Genomic DNA, 20,940 nt, shown 5'->3' on the forward strand with positions numbered 1-20,940 from the left:
TTCAAAGGCTTCATTTACAATTCAAAATCGTAAAATGAAGTAGCAATGGAAAAAAAGAGAGCAGTGTGTATCATTCTACACAGACAGCGTCTCACCTACAGAAAGTGGCAGTGTTTGAATACGGCTGAATGAAGCCTCGGTGTTCACAGCAGACCAAAGCTTTGAAAGCAGGAGCATCATCTGCGTGAGGAGCGAGCCTCCAGGATCTGCACCACCAGCCTGTTTTTCAGACTGCGCAGTTTGCTGCTGTAATTCTGCTGCAGGACGGCATCGAATCGCAGGCGGAGGCTGTGCAGACACAGCAAAGAGCTGCAGTCCGGCACGTTCAGCAGCGTGTGGAAGAAGTCCTGCCACAGATCAGCGTGAACATTCCTGATACAGAGAGAACCAACATTACAGTCACCTCAAAACTGCGCTTCATCACTAGTCGTCACATGATCCAGCATGCTTTCACGTTACCTTTTGAAAACTCCATTGGTTCTCCAAATGCCACCTTCCTGTTTAACTTGCATGTACGTCCCAAACATCATACAGTAGACCGTCCCCGCAATGCCAAAATAATCAGTCTGTTAAAAATACAGAATGGCAGACATGAGTGTGCACTAAACCAACAAGACAGAAAATCAGTGCGAATCTCATAAATCACATTATACACCATGCTCTGTCTGAATACTTGATTCTGATTGGCTGGCAGGTGTGCATTAAAAGTTTAATCGGTGGGCGGGGCTAAACAGGCAGTGATGTAGAAGCAGGCGTTGATCATCTTCTGCGGAGGCGGAGTTTAGCCACACTATTACATCATAGAGCGGCACATTCCACAACCTGCCGTTTTGGGAAATTGGCTTCAGTAGATGCGGTTTTTAGAGTTTTGAGTTCTGAAACTTACAGGATGTTTTTGTAGTGCAGTGACCTCTTATATTTTAAAAGATCAAGGGAATCTTGATTTCTCAGTTCACGACCCCTTTAATGCATTTCATGTTGTTGACTAAGAATGGAATATTTTATATCAAAACAGTACAAAATAATCCTATTCATATCTATGTGATTAATGGGTTAGGTCAAAAGTAACCTCAAAGTAATCAAAAAGTAGTCTGAATGCATTACCTAAAATTAGTTCTCTAATAGACTGCGTTACTAACTATAATTTCCGTCATGTAATTTGCAATCAGTAATGGCCTACAGATTGCAAATCTACCCAGCACTGGTGAAGTATCCCAACAGGAGTCGATCTGTTTCAGGCTTGCTGAAATGATGCTCACCTGATAGGTCCAGGGTCGGCCGCTCAGCATCTCCACACACTGGAAGCCTGAAGTCATGCATTTGGCAGTGAACGCAGTGCCTTCTGGGAAGAGTGTCATATCGATGCTCTGCCCGAGGTCAATCAGAGCCAAGCCGTGCTCTAGGTGATCCTGCTCGAAGCAGTCATTCTCCAGAAACCTGAACAAAAGCGACAGCACAAGTCATTCAGCCTGCACCCGCCGGGCCGCCGCACTCCTGCAGTGCATGCTGGGAAAGCACGTACCTCTCTCCCAAAAGGAAGTTGTCGGGCTTGATGTCGGCGTGTATGATGCTGGCCTGATGCAGCTGCTCCACCATGTGCAGGATGCAGACGGTGAAGTACAGCACCAGAGGCTGCGGCATCACCTTCTCACTGCGGCTCTTGTACAGGTTTATAGCGCTCTGGAGGACGACATGAGACAGGACAACACCACCATTCAGCTACATTCGCTTGCGTTTGTCCTAACAGGGGCGGACGGCTGCACAGCACACTTCAGCCATGTGGCTAACTGGCAAACTCACATGGACTGACTTCTAGAAAATCACACCGTCTATTCAAAAACCGGGCTTCCTCATATATACAGGTTTTTAAGACTCCTGGCTCTTAAAAGAAATAAAGCAGTTGTCTAGAGCAGTGTTTCCCAACCTTTTTTTAGTCGCGGCACCCTTTGGAAATTTTAACAAACTTGTGGCACCCTACAAAATTTATTTTGTCACAATATTTGAATTTCTAACTTCGATATGATAATTTGAAAAGTATAGATATTCAGTACAACAGGGAAGAACTGCAGAATATAATGTAATACAGATATTTTTAATATTATTAAAAAATGTTGTCCATCAATGGTGGCAATCAGTAGGCTAATTTATAATGAAGAGACCAATTTATATGACAGATTTTAATGTAGACTTTTATCATATAACATTATTTAATTACCATTATAACTAGCTATCTCACAAATTTTTCATATGAATAAGAGCCTACATTAAAACAAAATTAGAAATATCTTGATTTTTAGTTGTTTAGCTTATTTTAATGCTTGTTTTGTGTGTTTTTAAAAAAATCATTTTAAGTCATCTTGAGGCCCCCTGGTAGAGAACCACTGCTCTACAGTACTCACTGATTTTGTGGTGAACGATTCCATAAAGCAGTGCATAAATTCACGAGCAATCAAATTTGAAAACAGAACCTCTTTGGTTACATGAATACACCATTTTGTTTAAAAATCTGTATTGTTTACTGGCCAGTAGGGGTGTGCGATATTGACAAAAAATAATATTTTGATATTTTTGGGGATTTTATCGGTAACGATAATTAGACGATATTTTGCCCAGTGTGTAATTGTGCTGGTACCTTAAGGACTGCCGAAGACTGCTGACTCCTAAAGTTTTTGATATTCTTTATATTCTGTGTGCTGGTCAGTTCACACAGAGAAATTAATCCTTTCCAATAAGTTTAAACTTATTTTTACATTTTATGGGCCTTTTTACCTTTATAAAGCCATTTTTTCTAAAAGTGTCCATTATCTTTTGAGTCAAATTCTTACATTTAATCAGGGAATTAGAATAAAAAAAAAAAAGAAAAGAGAAAGAAAAAGCCGAAATTTGAAATTGAAACCGCCAGCAGGTGGCAGCAAGTGTCTGTTAATAAGAGAGTCATTGCGATTGAACCGAATCATTTAAACGGTTGATTCATTCAGGAACGAAACACCGTCATGTTGCTCAGAGACGCAGAACAGCACTGTGGCTGTGTTTGGAATTATTTTTGTTGTCGAAATAGAGCAAAAACAGGCAATATGCGGTCTAAAACGTAAGTCTTTTGATTAACTTATTGATTTTTTACAACAGTTCAATAAACATATCACATTTGTAAAAACGGCACTCTTCGTGTGAAATTGAATAACTATATGAAGTGGTATAAATATACATTTTCTGCCATCATGTCTTGAATTTGTGATCATTCTAAATGCATTTTAATAGACTGAATCATGCAGTGAAAGAACGCACTCTAAACGCGCTCTAGTCTAGACTTCACGTGATGTATGCGTGCGCTCTGTAGGGGTGTTTTGAATGTTTTTTGCAAAATACTCGATAATGTCAAATCGCACATCGTTAAAACAACGATTACGATATTATCGCAGACGATATCTCACACAGCCCTACTGGCCAGTCAAACTAGAGATGAAGACTGTGGAACGACTGGCCTTCATGTTTGAGGACAGTGGCCCTCGTCTGATGGGCTGTGAAGCGTTTTATGCACACAGGCGGTCCTCACCAGCAGCGTGCCACAGTTGTGCAGCTCTCCGATCAGGACGCTGCCGTTGGTGAAGAGGTGGGCAGAGTATATGGTGTTAAAGAGGTGCCGCACGCTGGGCTGCAGACGGGCGTTCAGCTGGCTGTCCATGTAAAACTCCCACGGGTTCGCTGGCTTCTGCACCTAACGAGGGCAGCGGAGGAAGAACAAACAGAAGCTAGTTGCTATTCGAGCACAAGAAAAGATAAGAAAAGCTGCTATTTGCTTTATTTCTACCAACGTAGCACGTCATGCAGCACCATGAGTTTAAACATGATGCTCGCAGTGTTGGGGGTAACGCATTACAAGTAACGCGAGTTACGTAATCAGATTACTTTTTCCAAGTAACGCTCGTCCTTTCTCATTTGCAGAGTCGCTACAAGTGCAGGTGGATTTTGCTGAAAAGTGAAGCACTCAGGGAAAGCTTTGCAGGTGATGTGTGTGATGTCACGAATATCTGTAGATCAGATTTGTGTGCTCTCTTGTTACCTTTAGGAAGAGTTTCTGTGTGCTCATGAGGTTGGTGGCCTGGTACACTGTGGCAAACGCTCCCCGTCCAAGAACGAAGTCCACTCGCAGCGACTCTCCAGCTGAGGGAGAGAGGCACATGGAGACACATTGAGCTCAGTAACAGGAAGTGAAGCACAGTAACAGGAAGTGAAACATTATGTGAGGAGATCTGTATAGCAGGGATGTGCAGCACTCAGATCTGATTGGAAAGCAGACAGAACACATTCAAACGCTCACATTTGCTTTCAATCATTGTAAGGAAGTCAAATTAAACAGCATACTATTGAATACACTGTCAGTGTAGGGTTTAATAATTACGTTACAATAGCTTCAAATGTAAACATCGGAATCAGCCCGAAATGAAGAATTATGCATATATGCCTTGCCGATAAGACGAATAACTCACATGTGCTCAGGGTGTGCTAGCGATAAGATCACGTCAGCAGTGTGGTCATTCATGAAGCAAACTTTTGCCTGAATGGTGATTAGATTTAGATTTATTAGGGATGCACGATATATCGGCCACCATATCGGTATCGGCCGATAAATGTTAATTTTTCGGTTATCGTTATCGAACCGCTAAGAAATTTTGGCCGATATCTTAAAGCCGATAAACAATGCATTATTTCCTTCCGAGACGCTTCAGATGCGCACTGTTCGCCATGATGGTTTTTAACTGCTTGAAATACTGAATCACTTCGAAAAGGAAAATACAATGAACTGCAACATGTGCAGGGCAAGTCTGTCATATTATAATGAGATCATTAGCAACTGTAAAATATTGCTATGGAATCTTTGTTCGCCCGTGTTTAAGCGCGTTGTTACGGGAAGAGCGCATCCACAACGGAGCTACACCTTCATGACTAGCACAGTTAAGTTCGCTTGTGCATTTACAGCCTTTTGTGCAATTGTACGTTGTAATATTGTGTTTATTTTATGCATATAAATCTGATTTATCTCATATAGAATGCGTTTGGTTAAGCTAATGGAGGGTTAATAGAGCGCTTCAGTTTACGGGTGACCATCTTTAGTTCAGCGCATGCAGCAGTGCACAACATTAATAACTATGATTGGGATTGTCATATATATAACACTACAATGAGAACACTATTATAATAAAACTTTGTGAATTATTTCGGTTTGGTTTCCGTGTTTCAGCGCGTTGTTACGGGAAGAGCGCATCCACAACAGAAGTTACACATTCTGATTATCATGTTTAACTTAGTTCGAGTTCACTTGTGCATTTGCATCTTTTTGTGCATATATGTAATATGTTTATGTTGTATTAATATCTGATTAATCTAATGTATTATGCGTTTCCTTGAGTTAAATATAAGCTGGCAGCACTTCAGCTCACCGGTGTTCATTCAGCTCGTCAGCTTCAGCGCACGCTGCTTGAACAGCAATGCACAACATTAATAACTATAATTGGGAATATCATATACATAACATTATAAAGAGAATATTGTAAAAAAATAAATAAATTGTGAAAGTGCGTGTCCAAAAGTTACACATCTGACCAGCGCGTAACTTAGTTCAAGATCGCTTGTGCATTTGCATCTTTTTGTGCGTATATAAATTATAATACTATGTTTATGTTGTATAAAGATCTGATTCTCATATAGCTTAATTAACCCGCTAACAAAGTGCTTCAGTTTAATGGTTTTCATTCAGCTCTTCAGCTACAGAAATGATGCTATTTGAAACAGTGGTAATTTAAGATACTTAAATACTTTTCAAAATCATTGATATATTATTAATAACCACCACTTTTATTTTGTATCTTATTATTTTCATCAACAATATGGTTTAATTAAAATAATTTCATTATCGTTGGTGCGGAGCTTATTCCGTTTAATTTATCCATGGCACATGATTTTTTATTTTATTTTTTTACACATAAGTAATGTTGTCCAGTGACTTATTTGCATTATTTAAACATTATTTTATTTATTTGTAAGGTTGCTTTATGTTTGATTTATGTTGAAGTCACCTTTTAATGGTGAGACTTTTTTGGTAATCAGGTTCTCAAATTATATAAAAATTAGAATTTAGATTTATTGGCCAACATATCGGTTATCGGCTTTCATATATAAAGAATTATCGGTTATCGGTATCAGCCAAAATTTTCATATCGGAGCACCCTTAAGATTTATTCAATGTATAATATGTATTTTTTTCCAAACGGTCAAACGGGTTTTGAAAACTTAAATACAAGGAGCTCTAAAAGATTTTCAGAATTTTTACAACTCTTTTATAGTCATTTTCAAAGCTTTGAAAGTACTCTCATTACAAAATAACTTCATTGTTTATTTCTAACAAGTACGTTTTTTTGTTAAAAACTAACCAAAATTAAAAATAATGTTTATAATCTCTGCACAAGTGAGACTTGGTGTTGTTTCCAAACAAAATGAAATATATCCGTATCGGCATCCGCTATCGGCCAAATGAGTTGAAAAATATCGGCAAAAATCCAATATCGTGCATCTCTATTAATTATCAAAAACAGTAACATCTGTAAAAATTGTAACAACCTCATTTTTATATGGTGAAACTTAATTATTCTGACTGTTTGAGTTTTACTAACATTAACTATTGTTCTTCCATTGTAGCATACATTCAGATGATAACCACAGTTAAAAAACACACATACTGCACCTCAATACCATGGTAAAAAATATAATGATATGGTTTCTAAGTATTTTTTTATAAAAAAAAGCAGTCTAAATACATTAAGTATAAATGCACAAACGCTATAACTTAATCACAAAAAACACTAATTATATTAATTTACTCCTTTAATACATTTAAAACATGTCTACATTAATTATAATAGAATTCTATATGAATATCCCACTGTGATGAGGAAAATTACATCGCAATAATCATTATCGTTTTATCGCCCAGCCTTACTTCTGATATTGTAACTCTACACAGCTGGTTGAATTTCTGCAAACTTCTCCTTTAATTCCCAGAGAATGCTGCAACTTACCCCAAAGACTTTAAAATGGATCGATCAACATGAAACTGCTTATAGAAGGGATCTGTGCAAGTAAACAGCATTGAAACGTGAGATTAGCGAGACGCACCAATCTGGACGGTCATTTTGGGCGTGATGGTGGGCAGGCGACAGCTCCAGGCGGTGAGGTTGGGGTTGGAGGAGAGAGGAGGCTGCAGGCTGGAGAGCAGAGACACGATCAGCTCCTCATCCCAGGGGTCTGACAGCAGCTGGACACAGACTGCAGAAACAAGCACATGATGAGCGCCTCGCAGGAAACACGGCGAAGCCTTTGTGTGCAGTGCATTATAAAGCCACATGTGAGATCAAATCTGAACAGGCTGCATACCTGCTCTGGATGTGTCCATCGGGATCATGGGGGCATCTGGGGTCCGGGAGCTCTGCGGGGGGCTGGCCATGACATCCAAATCTGGTTCACTCGGCTGTTGTGGACTGTCGGCACAGAACCAGCCTAGACCTGGACTCCTGGGCTCTTCCTGAGCCGGTTTAGGGGCTTGCTTTGGACTCATTAAGAGAGATTCATGCAATGCCTGCAGCGCTTTTACCCCTGATTTCCGCCGCTGGAATGATTTCTTGGGAAGCAGAACATCTACTTCCCTGTATGCTGAGAGCACATCTGAATTCTGCCCCACTGGTTCTGGGATTGTCTCCCACAGGAAGTCTGTTTCGGGAGCTTCCTCGGGGCTCTGGTGGATGGTCCAGGACACTCCAGAGACCGCAGGAGGACTCTTCATGACATCGAGATCTGGTTCTGCTGCGTGCGTCGAGCTGTTCATCTGGAGCCAGTGCGGTCCCGGGGCGGCTTTCGGACTCGTGAGGACATCTTGCTCATGGAAGACATCCTGGTTCTCTTCCAGTGGCTTTTTCCCTGACTTGCGCCTGTGAAAGGACCTCTTCGGCAAAAGAACATCAACAACTGTCGCTGGGAGTGTGGGCTCTTTCTCTGGGCTCTGATAAATGCTCCAGCTAGGTCTGGTGCTACTCCTCATGGACTCGTCATGTGTCCTCAGGGCTGTGTTGTCGGGGAAGGACAGGGCAGCCAGAGGATGTCTGCTGCTGCTGCAAGTGCTTTGGCTGTGTTGGGCCAGAGAAAGCCCTTGACTCGGCTGAGCTAATGACACTCCTTCCCCAACAATAGTGCCCTGAGCATGCATGCTGCACTCCGCCAGCTCTGACGGCTTCTCCTCCGCTGGACTCTGCTCCATGATTGGACTGCAGGCAAACCAGACACTAGCCCATCAGCTACAAGACACACTGGCTCATACAGCAACTAAAGACAACTCAACACCAGCACTACATGCGGTTTGTTTTTGAGAAACTAAACACACTTCAAACAGTAGTATGATACTAGCGATGCACAAATTTCAGCAAACAAAAATTTTCATCTGAAACGGTTCATTCTTCCGTCATCCGAGAACCGGTAAAAAATATAGAATCAATTCTGTGATAACTTGTGTCTCCACTCATGTTGTTTATTTGAATTGTTGTCCCTGTGGTCTAGGCTATGTCGGTAAAACATAACATCAACTTCAAGAGTTAGTGAACACAAGAGTTCTATTAGGAGAAAAGATGTGAATTATCCAGTTGCAGCCCATTTTCTTGCCCAAAACATGAAAGTTTCGACCTTACGCTTTTGTGGGATTGAAATGGTTAATATGCCACCTAGAGGAGGAGATACTGAATTACTCTTACAGCGATCCGAGCGGTTTTGGATTTTTACCCTTCAGACTTTATCTCCTTTAGGCATGAACGATGAAGCACTGTTTAATGTGATGTTATAATACATGCGGTTTTTGGGTGTATATGTATATAATTAGTTTTTTTTAATTGATGTTGATGTACCCAGTCAGTGTGGGTTATTACTAAGCGATGGTCCTTTGCAGAGATTGGTCATGATTTCTTTTTAAATGTGGTTTTGCTTGTAATTTCATGTTTGAAGATACCTGATGAAGGTCATGTGACCGAAACATTATTAAACATTTTGATACTTTTTGCACAAATTGACAGTGTCCGGGATTTGTTTTATCCTTTAGTTTTGGTCTTCGTCTCCTACGCACCTATCAATTGCCGTCAGGTGTGCAGAGATTGATTGTTCATTTACATCTGAAGCGGTTAACAAACAGATTAAAGGCTAAGATCAATGACAGAAACAGTGATGTTTAATTAGCATTTCTCCAACAGTGCATTTTGACTGTCAGTGTCTATTTTATGCAGCTGTGTGTGAAGCTAGTGCTGAATTATATTGATTTCTTATTTGTAATGGAATAATATGATATGTATTCATTCAAAGAAACAGAACAACTTACAGAGATTAAACATCTCTCATGTAAACGCTCAATCAGTGTTTCAACCACAGAAAGACGTCAGTATAACAGCTTGAGAACAATAACGCCACGTAACATCACATTTACCTCAGGAAAGACATTCAATGACCATATATTCAATAGTTTGAAAAATAAATATATAATAACTCTAGAGAGGGGATTTTGATAAATATATGCACTATATTACATATTCATTATATTTTCACTTTACTTGTTCATTATTTTATGTATGTTTGAATAAATCTGTCATGAAAAAAAGTTATTACAGCCAGTGTTTAAATGGTTATATTTCAACAAGCTGGAGTAGAAACATAATTCTGTTATTAAAAAGTTAATATAAAACTTGTGCCTTATGTGCAATTTAAATGTTTGCACAATTGAAGTTTTTATTAGAGTATTTATTATTAAATAGATTTGTTTAATCAACTGTTTAATAAATAAAATGTATTTTTGCTTTCACTTTTTGGCCAAGTGCATCCTGAATTTTTGGTTTCAGCCCAGAATTTTCATTTCAGTGCATCGTTATATGATTTTTATGATAATTCAGCAAGTGGGATGCAGTCATCAAATTGTTCACCTTTTTTAATTCTAATTCTATGCAAAAATGTTTAGCATAGCATATTACTTCAACGTTCTGCAGTACCCACCTTAATTTTAACATAAAAATGGACATATGCATTTGTAAGGCTTCCAGCGTCATTTTACCAGTCCAAAAACAGTCTGTTATGCTGCGTGATACTGCAAACTAGGGGTGTGCGATATATATCGTCTGCGATAATATCGTAATTGTTGTTTTAACGATGTGCGATTTGACATTATCGAGTATTTTGCAAAAACCATTCAAAACATCCCTACAGAGCGCACGCATACATTACGTGAAGTCTAGACTAGTGCGTGTGTGCATTTCGTGTGTTTTCTTTCACTGCATGATTCAGGCTATTAAAATGCATTTAGAATGATCACAAATTCAAGACATGGCAGAAAATGTATATATTTATACCACTTCATATATTTATTCAATTTCACACGAAGAGTGCCGTGTTTCTCCAAAAATTACAATGATTACAAATGTGACATTGAATTCAATAAACAATAAGTTAATTAAGAGACTTACGTTTTAGACACCATATTGCTTGTTTTTGCTCTATTTCGCCAACAATTTACATGTATATATTTATATAATTTATATTATATATAAACAATATATTTTTCTTAAATATATATATGCATATGTGTATTTATATATACATAAGTATACACAATGCACATACAGTATGTGACCCTGGAGCACAAAACCAGTCATAAGTGTCAATTTTTCGAAATTTAGATTTATACATCATCTGAATAAATCATCTTTCCTTCCATGTAACTTAACACTGCTTTTGTGCTCCAGGGTCACATATATTATGAAAACAAAATCTTTTATTTTGGATGTGATTAATCGTTGCCCAGCACTAAAAAAAAAAAAGAAAAAAAGAAAGTATCGGTATCGTACTTGTTCAGTGCAGCCCTACTTTTAGTTATTTATCTAGTGAGGCTAAAGAATCATAAGACTCACAAGGAAATAGCTTACTTCCTAGCTGCAAAATAAGGTGGATACACTATGGCAATATGCATGAAATAAGCAGAAGAAATGCTTGAGTAATGATGTTGTGCTGATACCTGAGTTTGGTGGGCTGTCGTATGTACGGGTTTTCCTCTGCTCCGCTGATCCCTGCGTTTTCCTCTGAGAGAGGACAGTCACATATCACACCCAGATCAACACAGCTCACTCAAGAGCAGCAGGTAAATGAGGATGAATACCTTGCAGCTCCTCCATGTCCCATGAGTGCGGTGCATGAGGGTGGAGCGGTGTGGACACCAGATGAGCGGACAGGGAGAAGTCACGGGTGTGGTTGGGACACGGGCCTACAGAGACGTTACGCGCTGCCCACAGGGTACTCTCATCTGTGATGGACTCTGTGCTGACTGGAGTGTCCTAATAAAGACACACAACGTCAACAGACTTGCTTGATTACTGGCCTCTATGACTCTACAGCTGCGAACAGTGCTTACATTGGCTTTGGACACTGGGACTTCCATCAGCGCTCGGCTCTGCGGTGGTTTGCTTCGGTCCTGGCCAGAACTGAAGGACAGATGGAGAGAACACGGTCAGAGGTCACTTACAGAAACCATTCACATTACTGGATGAACGAAGGCCTCGTGTCTCACCCTCCGTTCTCCTGCTCATCTCGGTCCTGGTATATCATGAATGGAGTTGCGCTGGGAGCTTTAACACATGAGGGGGCGCTGCCTGAACAACACAGGACGACAATCAGAGCACATTCTAACCAGCAGCACGCCGTTGCTTCAAAAGCCAAGCGAAGAGACAAAAATAACAACTCGGCTGTCACTATCAATTTAAAGAGGTGCTTCACTGCTGCTTCAATATATATATCCTTTCAAATGGTTTCGGCAATTATTTTTCAAAATATTAAATGATTTGACAGATTAGGTCACAAAGGTCATTAGGGCCTCTCATCTACATGACCGATTTACAATTAAAGCATTTAGTTTATTTTTCATCTTTAAGCATTAGAAAATAATGAAGAGTGTTGTCTGAAACCTCTATCTGAGAAAAAGTACTTCGGAGCAGCAGAGTTTCATTCCGCTTCGGTCTTGTTTGCCGTTTGTGGTCTCTCGTATGCAAAAGAAATGGCAGCGCTTAAAGTTGGGCAGCATGGTCGTGGCACCAGTGCAACCACTAAAAGTTAGTCGCACCGGCAAAAAAAAAAAGGTTGCAAAATGGAGCCCTGGATCATAATTGTTAAAGTAGAGTTCTAATGCCATTTCATGCATTCTGCCATTTCAGTGATGAATGTTTTATAAACAAATTAAATAACATTTAAGTGAGGGAAGTTTTCGTTCCTGTTTTATTGATGTCAATGTCTGTAGCTCCGCCCACGACACGCCTCCAGGAGCTCGACTGATTTCAGAGAGAATCTGTCTTTTATAAATCTGATCAAACTAAAGACTCTACAGAGATATGAACAGGGTTTCTACAGACATGAAAAAGTTAAATTTAAGACTTTTTAAGACCTTTTTAATACCACCTTATATGAAATTTAAGACCTAAACCTGTAATGGAAGTACACATTATATTACATACAGTACATATAAGCAATATTTTCATCAGTGTTCTATCAGCTTTTACATACTTAAATCTGCATATTTACCTTTACAAAGGCCTATTTTTAACCTTTTTATATGTATGCATCATCTTTCATGTCAAATTATTACAATTTATCAATACATTCAATATACACTATAGGGCTGCTACCAGTCAGATGAAATAATTTACACTGCAACTAACAATAATTACAACTGCAATAAATAATGTTATGAGATTAATGTTTTAAATGCATTTATGAGTATACAAATAAGAAATGTTGAGGGGAAAACTGCATACTTTTCAACATACTTCTCAACTGAACTACCAGTAAGTCACTGAATGAGTGAGTATCGAGTCATTCATTCAACTGATTGAGTGTGTTATCATGCTGCTATCTTAAGGACTTTCGTGGACAGCTGACTCCTAAAGTTTTTGATATTCTTCATATTCTGTGTGGTGGTCAGATAGAAATTAATCTTTTCCAATAAGTTTAAATAGATTTTTACCTTTTATGGGCATTTTACCTTTATAAAGCCATTTTTCTATAAGTGTGCATTATCTTTTGAGTCAAATTATTACATTTAATCAGTGAATTAGAATAATAAGACATTTGGGCTGTTACCAAGCAAATGAAATCAGTATCAACAAAATTCATCTTTGCAATCCAGACATAAGCTGCATCTGAAGTGGCATTTAGATGCGTTTACACACAGTTTAATGCAGAACAAAACACCGTCATGTTGCTCAGAGACGCAAAACAGCGCTGTGGCTTTGTTTGGAATTATTTTTGTTGTCGAAATAGTGCAAAAACAGGCAATATTGTGTCTAAAACGTAAGTCTCTTAATAAAACCTCTAGTTTATTGAACTGCTTTAAAAAAAATCAATATCACATTTGAATAATTTTAGGAGAAAAAAAAGGCACTCTTCATGTGAAATTGATAAACTATATGAAGTCATTTTCTGCCCCCATGTCTTGAATTTGTGATCATTCTAAATGTATTTTAATAGACTGAATCATGCAGTGATCAGGCAGAGCGCACTGCAAATGCGCACACACTAGACTTCACGTAATGCGTGCACTCTAGGTGTTTTGAATGGTTTTTTTGCGTCGTGAGAATATTGAGCAAAATAGCTCACTTGTCATGGAGTTACTTAACTATATCATGTTATGAATAAACTAAACATTTTGAATTTTTACCTCAGTGTGTTTCTTCTGAGTTTATGTGCTGTTACGCTCATTTGCTCTGAAGTCTCTCACAAAAGAGACAAACAGAGTGAACCTCAACAGCGCGACCTTGATACTAGAAATACACTATCCATTATCAATCGCTGTTTACATTGAATGTAGGCTAATAAAATTAGAAGAATCATTGTCACGTTTCGATGCGTCGCTGGTTATTTTTTTGTCACTTATGTTTTAATCATAAAATTTTATTGTAATAAATTATTATTTTTATTGAGAACATTAAAAAGGTAGTTCGACCTATACAGTCTATGAGCTCGACCTGTATTCTGCTACTGCGAATCTCTGATGATGCAGTAACTTACCGCGGGGAAGAAAAAATCGAATCTCTGATGATGCAGTAACTTACCGCGGGGAAGAAAAAATCTTCGGTCTGTCCAATGATTGTAAAGTCATTAGGTCCGTCAGACTGAAGATATTTTAGCAGTAATGTGACCAAAAATATTTAAGAACCATCGAATCCGAATTTAAGACATTAAGACTTTTTAAGGCCTTATATTAGGAAAACGTTATTGAAGACATTTTAAGACTTTTTAAGGACCCGCGGACACCCTGATGAAGGATGCTCTAATACTCTATAGATACTCAAGATTAACACGAGATTGGCAGAAACTGTGTTATGTCCTTTTAAAATAGACACAGCAGAACTGCTGTCATTTAGGAACGAGGTCGTGGTGTTTGAATCGAGATCAATGTTTTAATGAATTGTGCAGCTCTAATTAAATGAATTAGGTATGCGCAGGTACAAGGCTGGAGCTTGTGTGTGTCTGTGTGTGTGGGGGACATACTGATTCTGCAGCTCTTCTCAAAGCTGTCCTCCGGCTGAACAGTGCTGTTGAACATGGACTCCTGGAGGAGGGTGGGAGCCTGAAACATGTCCATGATCACACCTACAGAACAACACACGTCAAGCACAGCATCCACACGTAAACACAGCATGAACTCAGTGTGTGTGTGTGTGTGTGTGTGTGTGTGTGTGTGTGTGCTCTTACCCAAAGCCTCACGCGTGTTGACAGTGGGGGAAGGGAGAGCACGGGACGGTGTGGCATGAGCGTAACCCAGAGATGTGTTTGGAGTGACATGAGAGTGATTGAACCCGCCACATGACACTGAGAGAGAGAGAGAGACAGAGAGAGAGAGAGAGAGTTAGAGAGAGTGAGTGTACATACAGCAGCTGTACGGAGCAGTGTGCACATGAGGAGATATACTCACTGTCTGCGTTTGCATCACCTGGATCACACGCGTCACTACAGACAGAGAAACACACGTTACAACGACTTCTGTGCATCAAATAATCATGACTACCATCACAACAGCTTGTGCTTCAGTCTCATCTTTGCCAAGCATTCTTACTCTTTCACATGAAATGCATTCAGCTTCTGTCCAGAAACAAACATGTCAAAATGTTTACTAATATTTCAGCACATTTGGTGGTTTTATGCTTCACATGAGCACTTGAGAACTCAGAGCTCATACAGCGTGTCAAACAGGTGAAGCACATCAGAAAGTGATCGCAATGATGACTAAAATAATCGCTTTGAAAGATTTGTTATAGGAATATTTAAAATTCTATACGCAGCACAAGTAATGATGTTCATGAGAACAGTAACTAACAGGATAAATTAGGGTGGATGATGTGCTGACAATATACTGCAATTTTTCTCAGGAAGGATCATGTTCAAAGTACTCTTTTTCATGTTGGGTTTTTAGACTATTTTGCAGACTAAGCTACAGAGCAGTACAGCCAAACTTGCCCATTTTCCCATTTAAATAGAGAGAGCCGTACAAAGTAACAAAACAAAATGACAGTAATGTGTCACTATAGCTATGTTTCCATCACCCTGTTTTTATGCGCATTTTGAAGCATCGCATCAGAAACGAGTGATGGAAATGGCAAATTTAGAATAAGAATACCTTAATTCACAAAAACGTTTTTACGCTCGCTTGAGGTGGTTTTTGACTTGTGCGAAAAAGGGTTCATGCGAATAAAAGATGGAAACGCATTTGCCGAGTGAATTCCTCCATGCGCATCAAAAAAGTAATGTGACTGCGCTATAGGACGACAAAACCTGACTAACCAGTGGACCGATCTCGTTCCTCAGCATCTGAAATGTTATGGTCATTTTGAAATGTCCGAGCAAAGTCTGTCATCAACGTATTTCTGTATAATTGCCTCCCAGAATTGTTACACGACTGCGTTCCCAAACAGCAGCATCCGTAAGTGTAAGGTTCATATTTCCATCACCCTGGTTTTATGAGCATTTTGAAGCATCGCATCAGAAACGAGTGATGGAAACGGCAAATTTCGAATAAAAATCCCTTAATTCAAAAAGACGTTTTTACGCTCGCGAGGTGGTTTTTGACTTGTGCGAAAAAGGGTTCATGCGAATAAAAGATGGAAACACATTTGCCGAGTGAATTCCTCCATGCGCATCAAAAAAGTAATGTGACTGCGCTATAGGACGACAAAACCTGACTAACCAGTGGACCGATCTCGTTCCTCAGCATCTGAAATGTTATGGTCATTTTGAAATGTCCGAGCAAAGTCTGTCATCAACGTATTTCTGTATAATTGCCTCCCAGAATTGTTACACGACTGCGTTCCCAAACAGCAGCATCCGTAAGTGTAAGGTTCATATTGTAAACCTTGCACAATGTAGATCATTACCTGGACCCATACTTTTTTTTTTCCCCCCTCACAGCCCTCAATTTGCACACGGTTTCATAGACTTTTTTTTTTCACTTAGAGGAAGCATTATTATTGATTATTATAATTTCTCATTCTGACGGCACCCATTCACTGCAGAGCATCCATTGCTGAGACACTGATGCAATGCTACATTTCTACAAACCTGATGAAGAAACAAACTCATCCTAATCTCTGATGGCCTGAAGGCGAGCACATTTTCATCGCCCCTGAGCAAACGCAGCGGTCTCGGGGCAGATGATGTTGTGGTGTGGCTGATACTCACGTCTCTCTGGTGTCGGGGACAGCGCAGCAGCTGCTCTGGATCAGGGATGTGCTGGGATCCCGCAGCACTGCGGTGCTCTCTATCTGTCCCAGCAGACTCTCTCTAGATCCACTCACGCTCTCGGGTCGGGAGCCGCAGGCTGCACTGGGTAACGGAGCGGTCAGCGGATGGCTCGCTTCTGCCACACTGCTGTCCCATTTCCCAGCATGCCCTGCGGAGTGCTCCGTCTGAAGCTGCAGGTCTGTCTGAGGCCTGGAGGACCACACTGGCTCAGGGGCTTCAACTCTGTGGAACGCCGCTCCCTGCAAATCAACAATGAAAGTGTAAGAACTTATTCACTCTTTGAAACGACTTCTGCTAATGAAACCTAGAGCTACGCGTGTGGAGGAAAAATTAATCAAGTCAACCTAATTTGTGTATAAATACAGGGATGAATATAAGTTTTTCAGGCTGGTTCTCTTGAGAGCACTTGGAGATTTGGTTTGGTGCTCACACTGCACAGTGTGACCCATTAAAAATAACCATAAAAAACTAAATAACAGTAATAGTATTATTACAACTTTATTTTAAATAAAATAACATTTTGAAATCTAAAAAAATATAATGCTAATATTTCTTACATATATATATATATGATTTTTTCATTTTCAAACCTAAAATCAGCAAGCTTTTATTTTGGTGGGTTGGTGGCAAGTACAGACTACAGTGCAATATTGGCAGCCTTGGTAAATATAAGCAAAGATGGCTGTGAAATTAAATCTGCATCATTTATCTTTTTGATCTTTCATTCAAAATATTCTAAGTGGAAAGTGGGGGGGAAAATCTCATTATGAAATAAATGTTTTTCTCTAGTTTACATTAGCCACAATTATTGGCATCCAACGACCTTTTCCCAAGATAACAGCTCTGAGTTTTCTCCTATAATGCCTGAAGAATTTGGAGAACACCTGACAAGAGATCGGAGAGCATTCCTTCATCCAGAATCACTCCAGATCCACAGCTCCTTCTCTTCAGTTCACCTCACTCATTTTCTACAGGGTTCAGGTCATGGCAGAAGCTTCATTGTGTGCTCACTGACACTTTTTTGTGTTGATTTTGAAGTTTGTTTTGGATCATTGTCCTGATGGAAGATCCAACCACGGCCCATGATAAGATTTCTAACAGAGGCAGTCATGATATTTAAGGCTTTCTGACCCCAAGACTCAACTAATCTCTGCAATTCTCCAGCTATGATGAGTCTTTGGCCACTCAAACAAGCTCTGCACACATGTGATGGATGATTATGGGAACTTAGCCTTTGTGTTCCTCATATTTATAATCCTGTGGAACAGGAAGTCATGGCTCCTAGTCACCCTGGTGTGCTAAAACAAAATTATAAATACGAATGGGAATATACCTCAGAAATATTACTCAATAATTGTGGCCAACATGCATTGGAGAAAAACACTTATTTCATAATGTGAGTTTGTTTTACTTCAATGAAAGGTTAGAATTTTGAGAATATTTTTGAACGAAAGATCGAAAGGATAAACGATGCAGATTTATTTTCACAGCCGCCTTTGCTCATATTTACCAAGGGTGCCAATATTAGTGGAGGGCACTGTATGCATATGCACTCAGTTTCAGCACTGCCGAGTGAAGAGCGTAAGTGAATGAAATGTCAGTTTTGCGTATTTGCTCTGAAACCCCGCAGCGCATGGCCTAGATTTACAATTTCAGTTCCAATGGAAGTCTTATACAGTATTACAGTTAGTCGATCTAAAACGGTGATTGTGCATGAACAGCGGTCAACTATGTCGCTACGCAAATGAGCGTCTGAAGATATTTACCCAATGCATTTTTTATTTCCGCCACTTATGTGCATCCCAGTACATACACATCATAGCTGACTTTTCATGATCCAATCAATAACGTGATAACTTGTGTTTCTGTTCATTCTGACACCTTCAGCTCCCCTAATTCTCACAAATCTGTGTTTTTATAACAGTAAAAGCTCTTTTCATGTAGTCTCAATGTTACATTGAGTTCTGTTTATCAATAAAAAACATATAGACCTGCTTTATAGGTATTTATATAGTACAGGCTTATGCTGAACTTAATTCTTGTACAGGCGCTGTATTAAGCGGTTCCTGTTCATTCATGAAAACGCCTCTGATATGTCTGTGTATTTGACAAATATTGCATTTAATATTACATTAGTTGCCCACCTAAAAAGTGTCTATTTGACAATATTTCTGTTTACATCAATGATCTTGGCTTTGTTTTTTTAATTGTTGTTGTGTTTGTCATTAAAAATAGTAATGGACAATAAACGTAAGCATTCGTTTAAAGTAAGGGAGAAATCCAAAGACTTTTCATTATTTGTGTATATACGGAGCCACGGACATGACATGCAGGGGGGGAAATGTGCGGTATTACACCGTTGTGGTCACAAGTTCATTACTCGGTTGGGAATTATCCTCACTGTGGCATCCCTACAGCAGGGTGTGTTCGTCAGAACGAGATATTTACCGTAAGAGAAGCCTTCGCTGGATTTCTCTGCTCTGCTGGCTGTAGAGTCACATTCATCTCCAGATCATCCAAGAGCTGCTTCATCTTCCTCACCTCCTCTTCCTCTTCCCAAAGCCTGCGCTGCTTCTCAGCTGATCAAACAACAGGCATTACAGCAACACACATAAGAGGTGGAAGAAAAGCACTGCATAGATCTGGGCTCGAGTCAGTGAATGTGAGGTTCATCTGATCGTGTGTCTACTGTACACTCAGAGCAGAAAACTAAACACCATTTAGATTTGACACATTGGCAGCTTATGCGGTCTTCTCAGTAAAGTACCCATCAACATTACAGTAATCCACACATCAATTAACATCTGTGAAATGAAAAGCTGTGTATAAGAAACAAATCCATCATCAGTCCATAATAACGCTTCCTCCAGTGTAAAAGTGCATCTGCTGTTGTCTCTCACATCAAAATCCAGCCGCATATTTGTTTAGAGCTGTTTAAACGCTGCTTGATCTGTGCAGATTTCTCTCGATTCAGACCAGAACACTTTTTCACTGGAGGAAGAGTTATTATGGATTATGGACTCTATGGTATTTTAGTTAAAAGCGTCTTAATGCTGGATGTGTCTCAGCTTTTGTCTTCTCCAGATGTTAACTGATGGACTGGAGTGCTGTGGATTACGTGTGGATTATTGTGATGTTTTTATCAGCTGTTTGGACTCTCATTCTGACGGCACCCATTCACTGCAGAGCATCCATTGCTGAGACACTGATGCAATGCTACATTTCTCCAAGCATGTGTTTGATCGGTGCATGTGTAGTGTAGGAAAGTCTTCTCACCCAGTTGGCGCTGTTCCTCCTGTTGCCTACATTTAGCAAAGTAGCGTCTGGCTCTCAGCTCCTCAAAAGACAGCTCCGATCCCTCACACAGCAGCTCATTCACACAGTACATGGACACACACTCCACGCTGTTACCGCTGCCTGTCCGGACCGGGTTATTCTCCGAGCGCGAGATTCTGAGATTGGGGATCATTTACAACACTATCGTCATCACGACCACTGCACAATCCTCTACTGAATCTTACACTGAACAGGGAGTGCAAGGGTTTGACAGGAACTACTGAACATGAAGCCCGTGTCATAAACACTTACATTCGCACCATTCTAGGAGCAGGAGAGGGCTCTTCTGGATCCTGCAAAAGAAAATAAAAACTCAAGCTTAGTGAAACACTGAAGTTAAAATGTAAAAGTTTTAAGAAGGATTGAAAACAAGTCTAATAAAATAAGCAGATGCGACTTGTGCTGCATATTTTAAGTGTTCTGAAGGAATATCATTGACTGCAATCGCTGCTCCCTGAGCACAACTGCATAAAAAGGAAAAAGCACACTACAGCGTCATTTTAAAGGGGTCATATGATGCTGCTAAAAAGAACATTATTTTGTGTATTTGGTGTAATGCAATGTGTTTATGCGGTTTAAGGTTCAAAAAACACATTTTCCACATACTGTACATTATTGTTTCTCCTCTATGCCCCGCCTTTCTGAAACGCGTCGATTTTTACAAAACTAATCGGTCTGAAAAGCGAGGTGTGCTCTAATTGGCCAGCTATCTAGTGCGTTGTGATTGGCCGAATACCTCAAGCGTGAGAC

The 20,940-nt window shown here is 39.7% G+C and overlaps 1 protein-coding gene across 1 annotated transcript in view; it reads right to left on the reverse strand.

The window, feature by feature from the left end:
* Positions 1-13: 13 nt before the first annotated feature.
* Positions 14-20,940, reverse strand: part of bub1 (BUB1 mitotic checkpoint serine/threonine kinase) — a gene marked incomplete at its 5' end in the record, with an annotated part of 27,852 nt that continues 6,925 nt past the window's right edge. The window contains 19 exons of the mRNA XM_016514608.1: positions 14-372; positions 460-566; positions 1,260-1,437; positions 1,523-1,680; positions 3,554-3,715; positions 4,061-4,161; positions 7,171-7,320; positions 7,429-8,312; positions 11,087-11,150; positions 11,228-11,402; positions 11,480-11,549; positions 11,636-11,717; positions 14,608-14,709; positions 14,812-14,928; positions 15,032-15,066; positions 16,792-17,093; positions 19,303-19,433; positions 20,131-20,306; positions 20,443-20,483. Coding sequence (XP_016370094.1) covers positions 177-372; positions 460-566; positions 1,260-1,437; positions 1,523-1,680; positions 3,554-3,715; positions 4,061-4,161; positions 7,171-7,320; positions 7,429-8,312; positions 11,087-11,150; positions 11,228-11,402; positions 11,480-11,549; positions 11,636-11,717; positions 14,608-14,709; positions 14,812-14,928; positions 15,032-15,066; positions 16,792-17,093; positions 19,303-19,433; positions 20,131-20,306; positions 20,443-20,483 — 3,231 coding nt within the window. The remainder of the gene's footprint in view (positions 373-459; positions 567-1,259; positions 1,438-1,522; positions 1,681-3,553; positions 3,716-4,060; positions 4,162-7,170; positions 7,321-7,428; positions 8,313-11,086; positions 11,151-11,227; positions 11,403-11,479; positions 11,550-11,635; positions 11,718-14,607; positions 14,710-14,811; positions 14,929-15,031; positions 15,067-16,791; positions 17,094-19,302; positions 19,434-20,130; positions 20,307-20,442; positions 20,484-20,940) is intronic.

The sequence above is a fragment of the Sinocyclocheilus rhinocerous genome, unplaced genomic scaffold (assembly GCF_001515625.1).
Source record: "Sinocyclocheilus rhinocerous isolate Xijiao unplaced genomic scaffold, SAMN03320098_v1.1 scaffold372, whole genome shotgun sequence".
Classification (NCBI taxonomy): Eukaryota; Metazoa; Chordata; class Actinopteri; order Cypriniformes; family Cyprinidae; genus Sinocyclocheilus; species Sinocyclocheilus rhinocerous.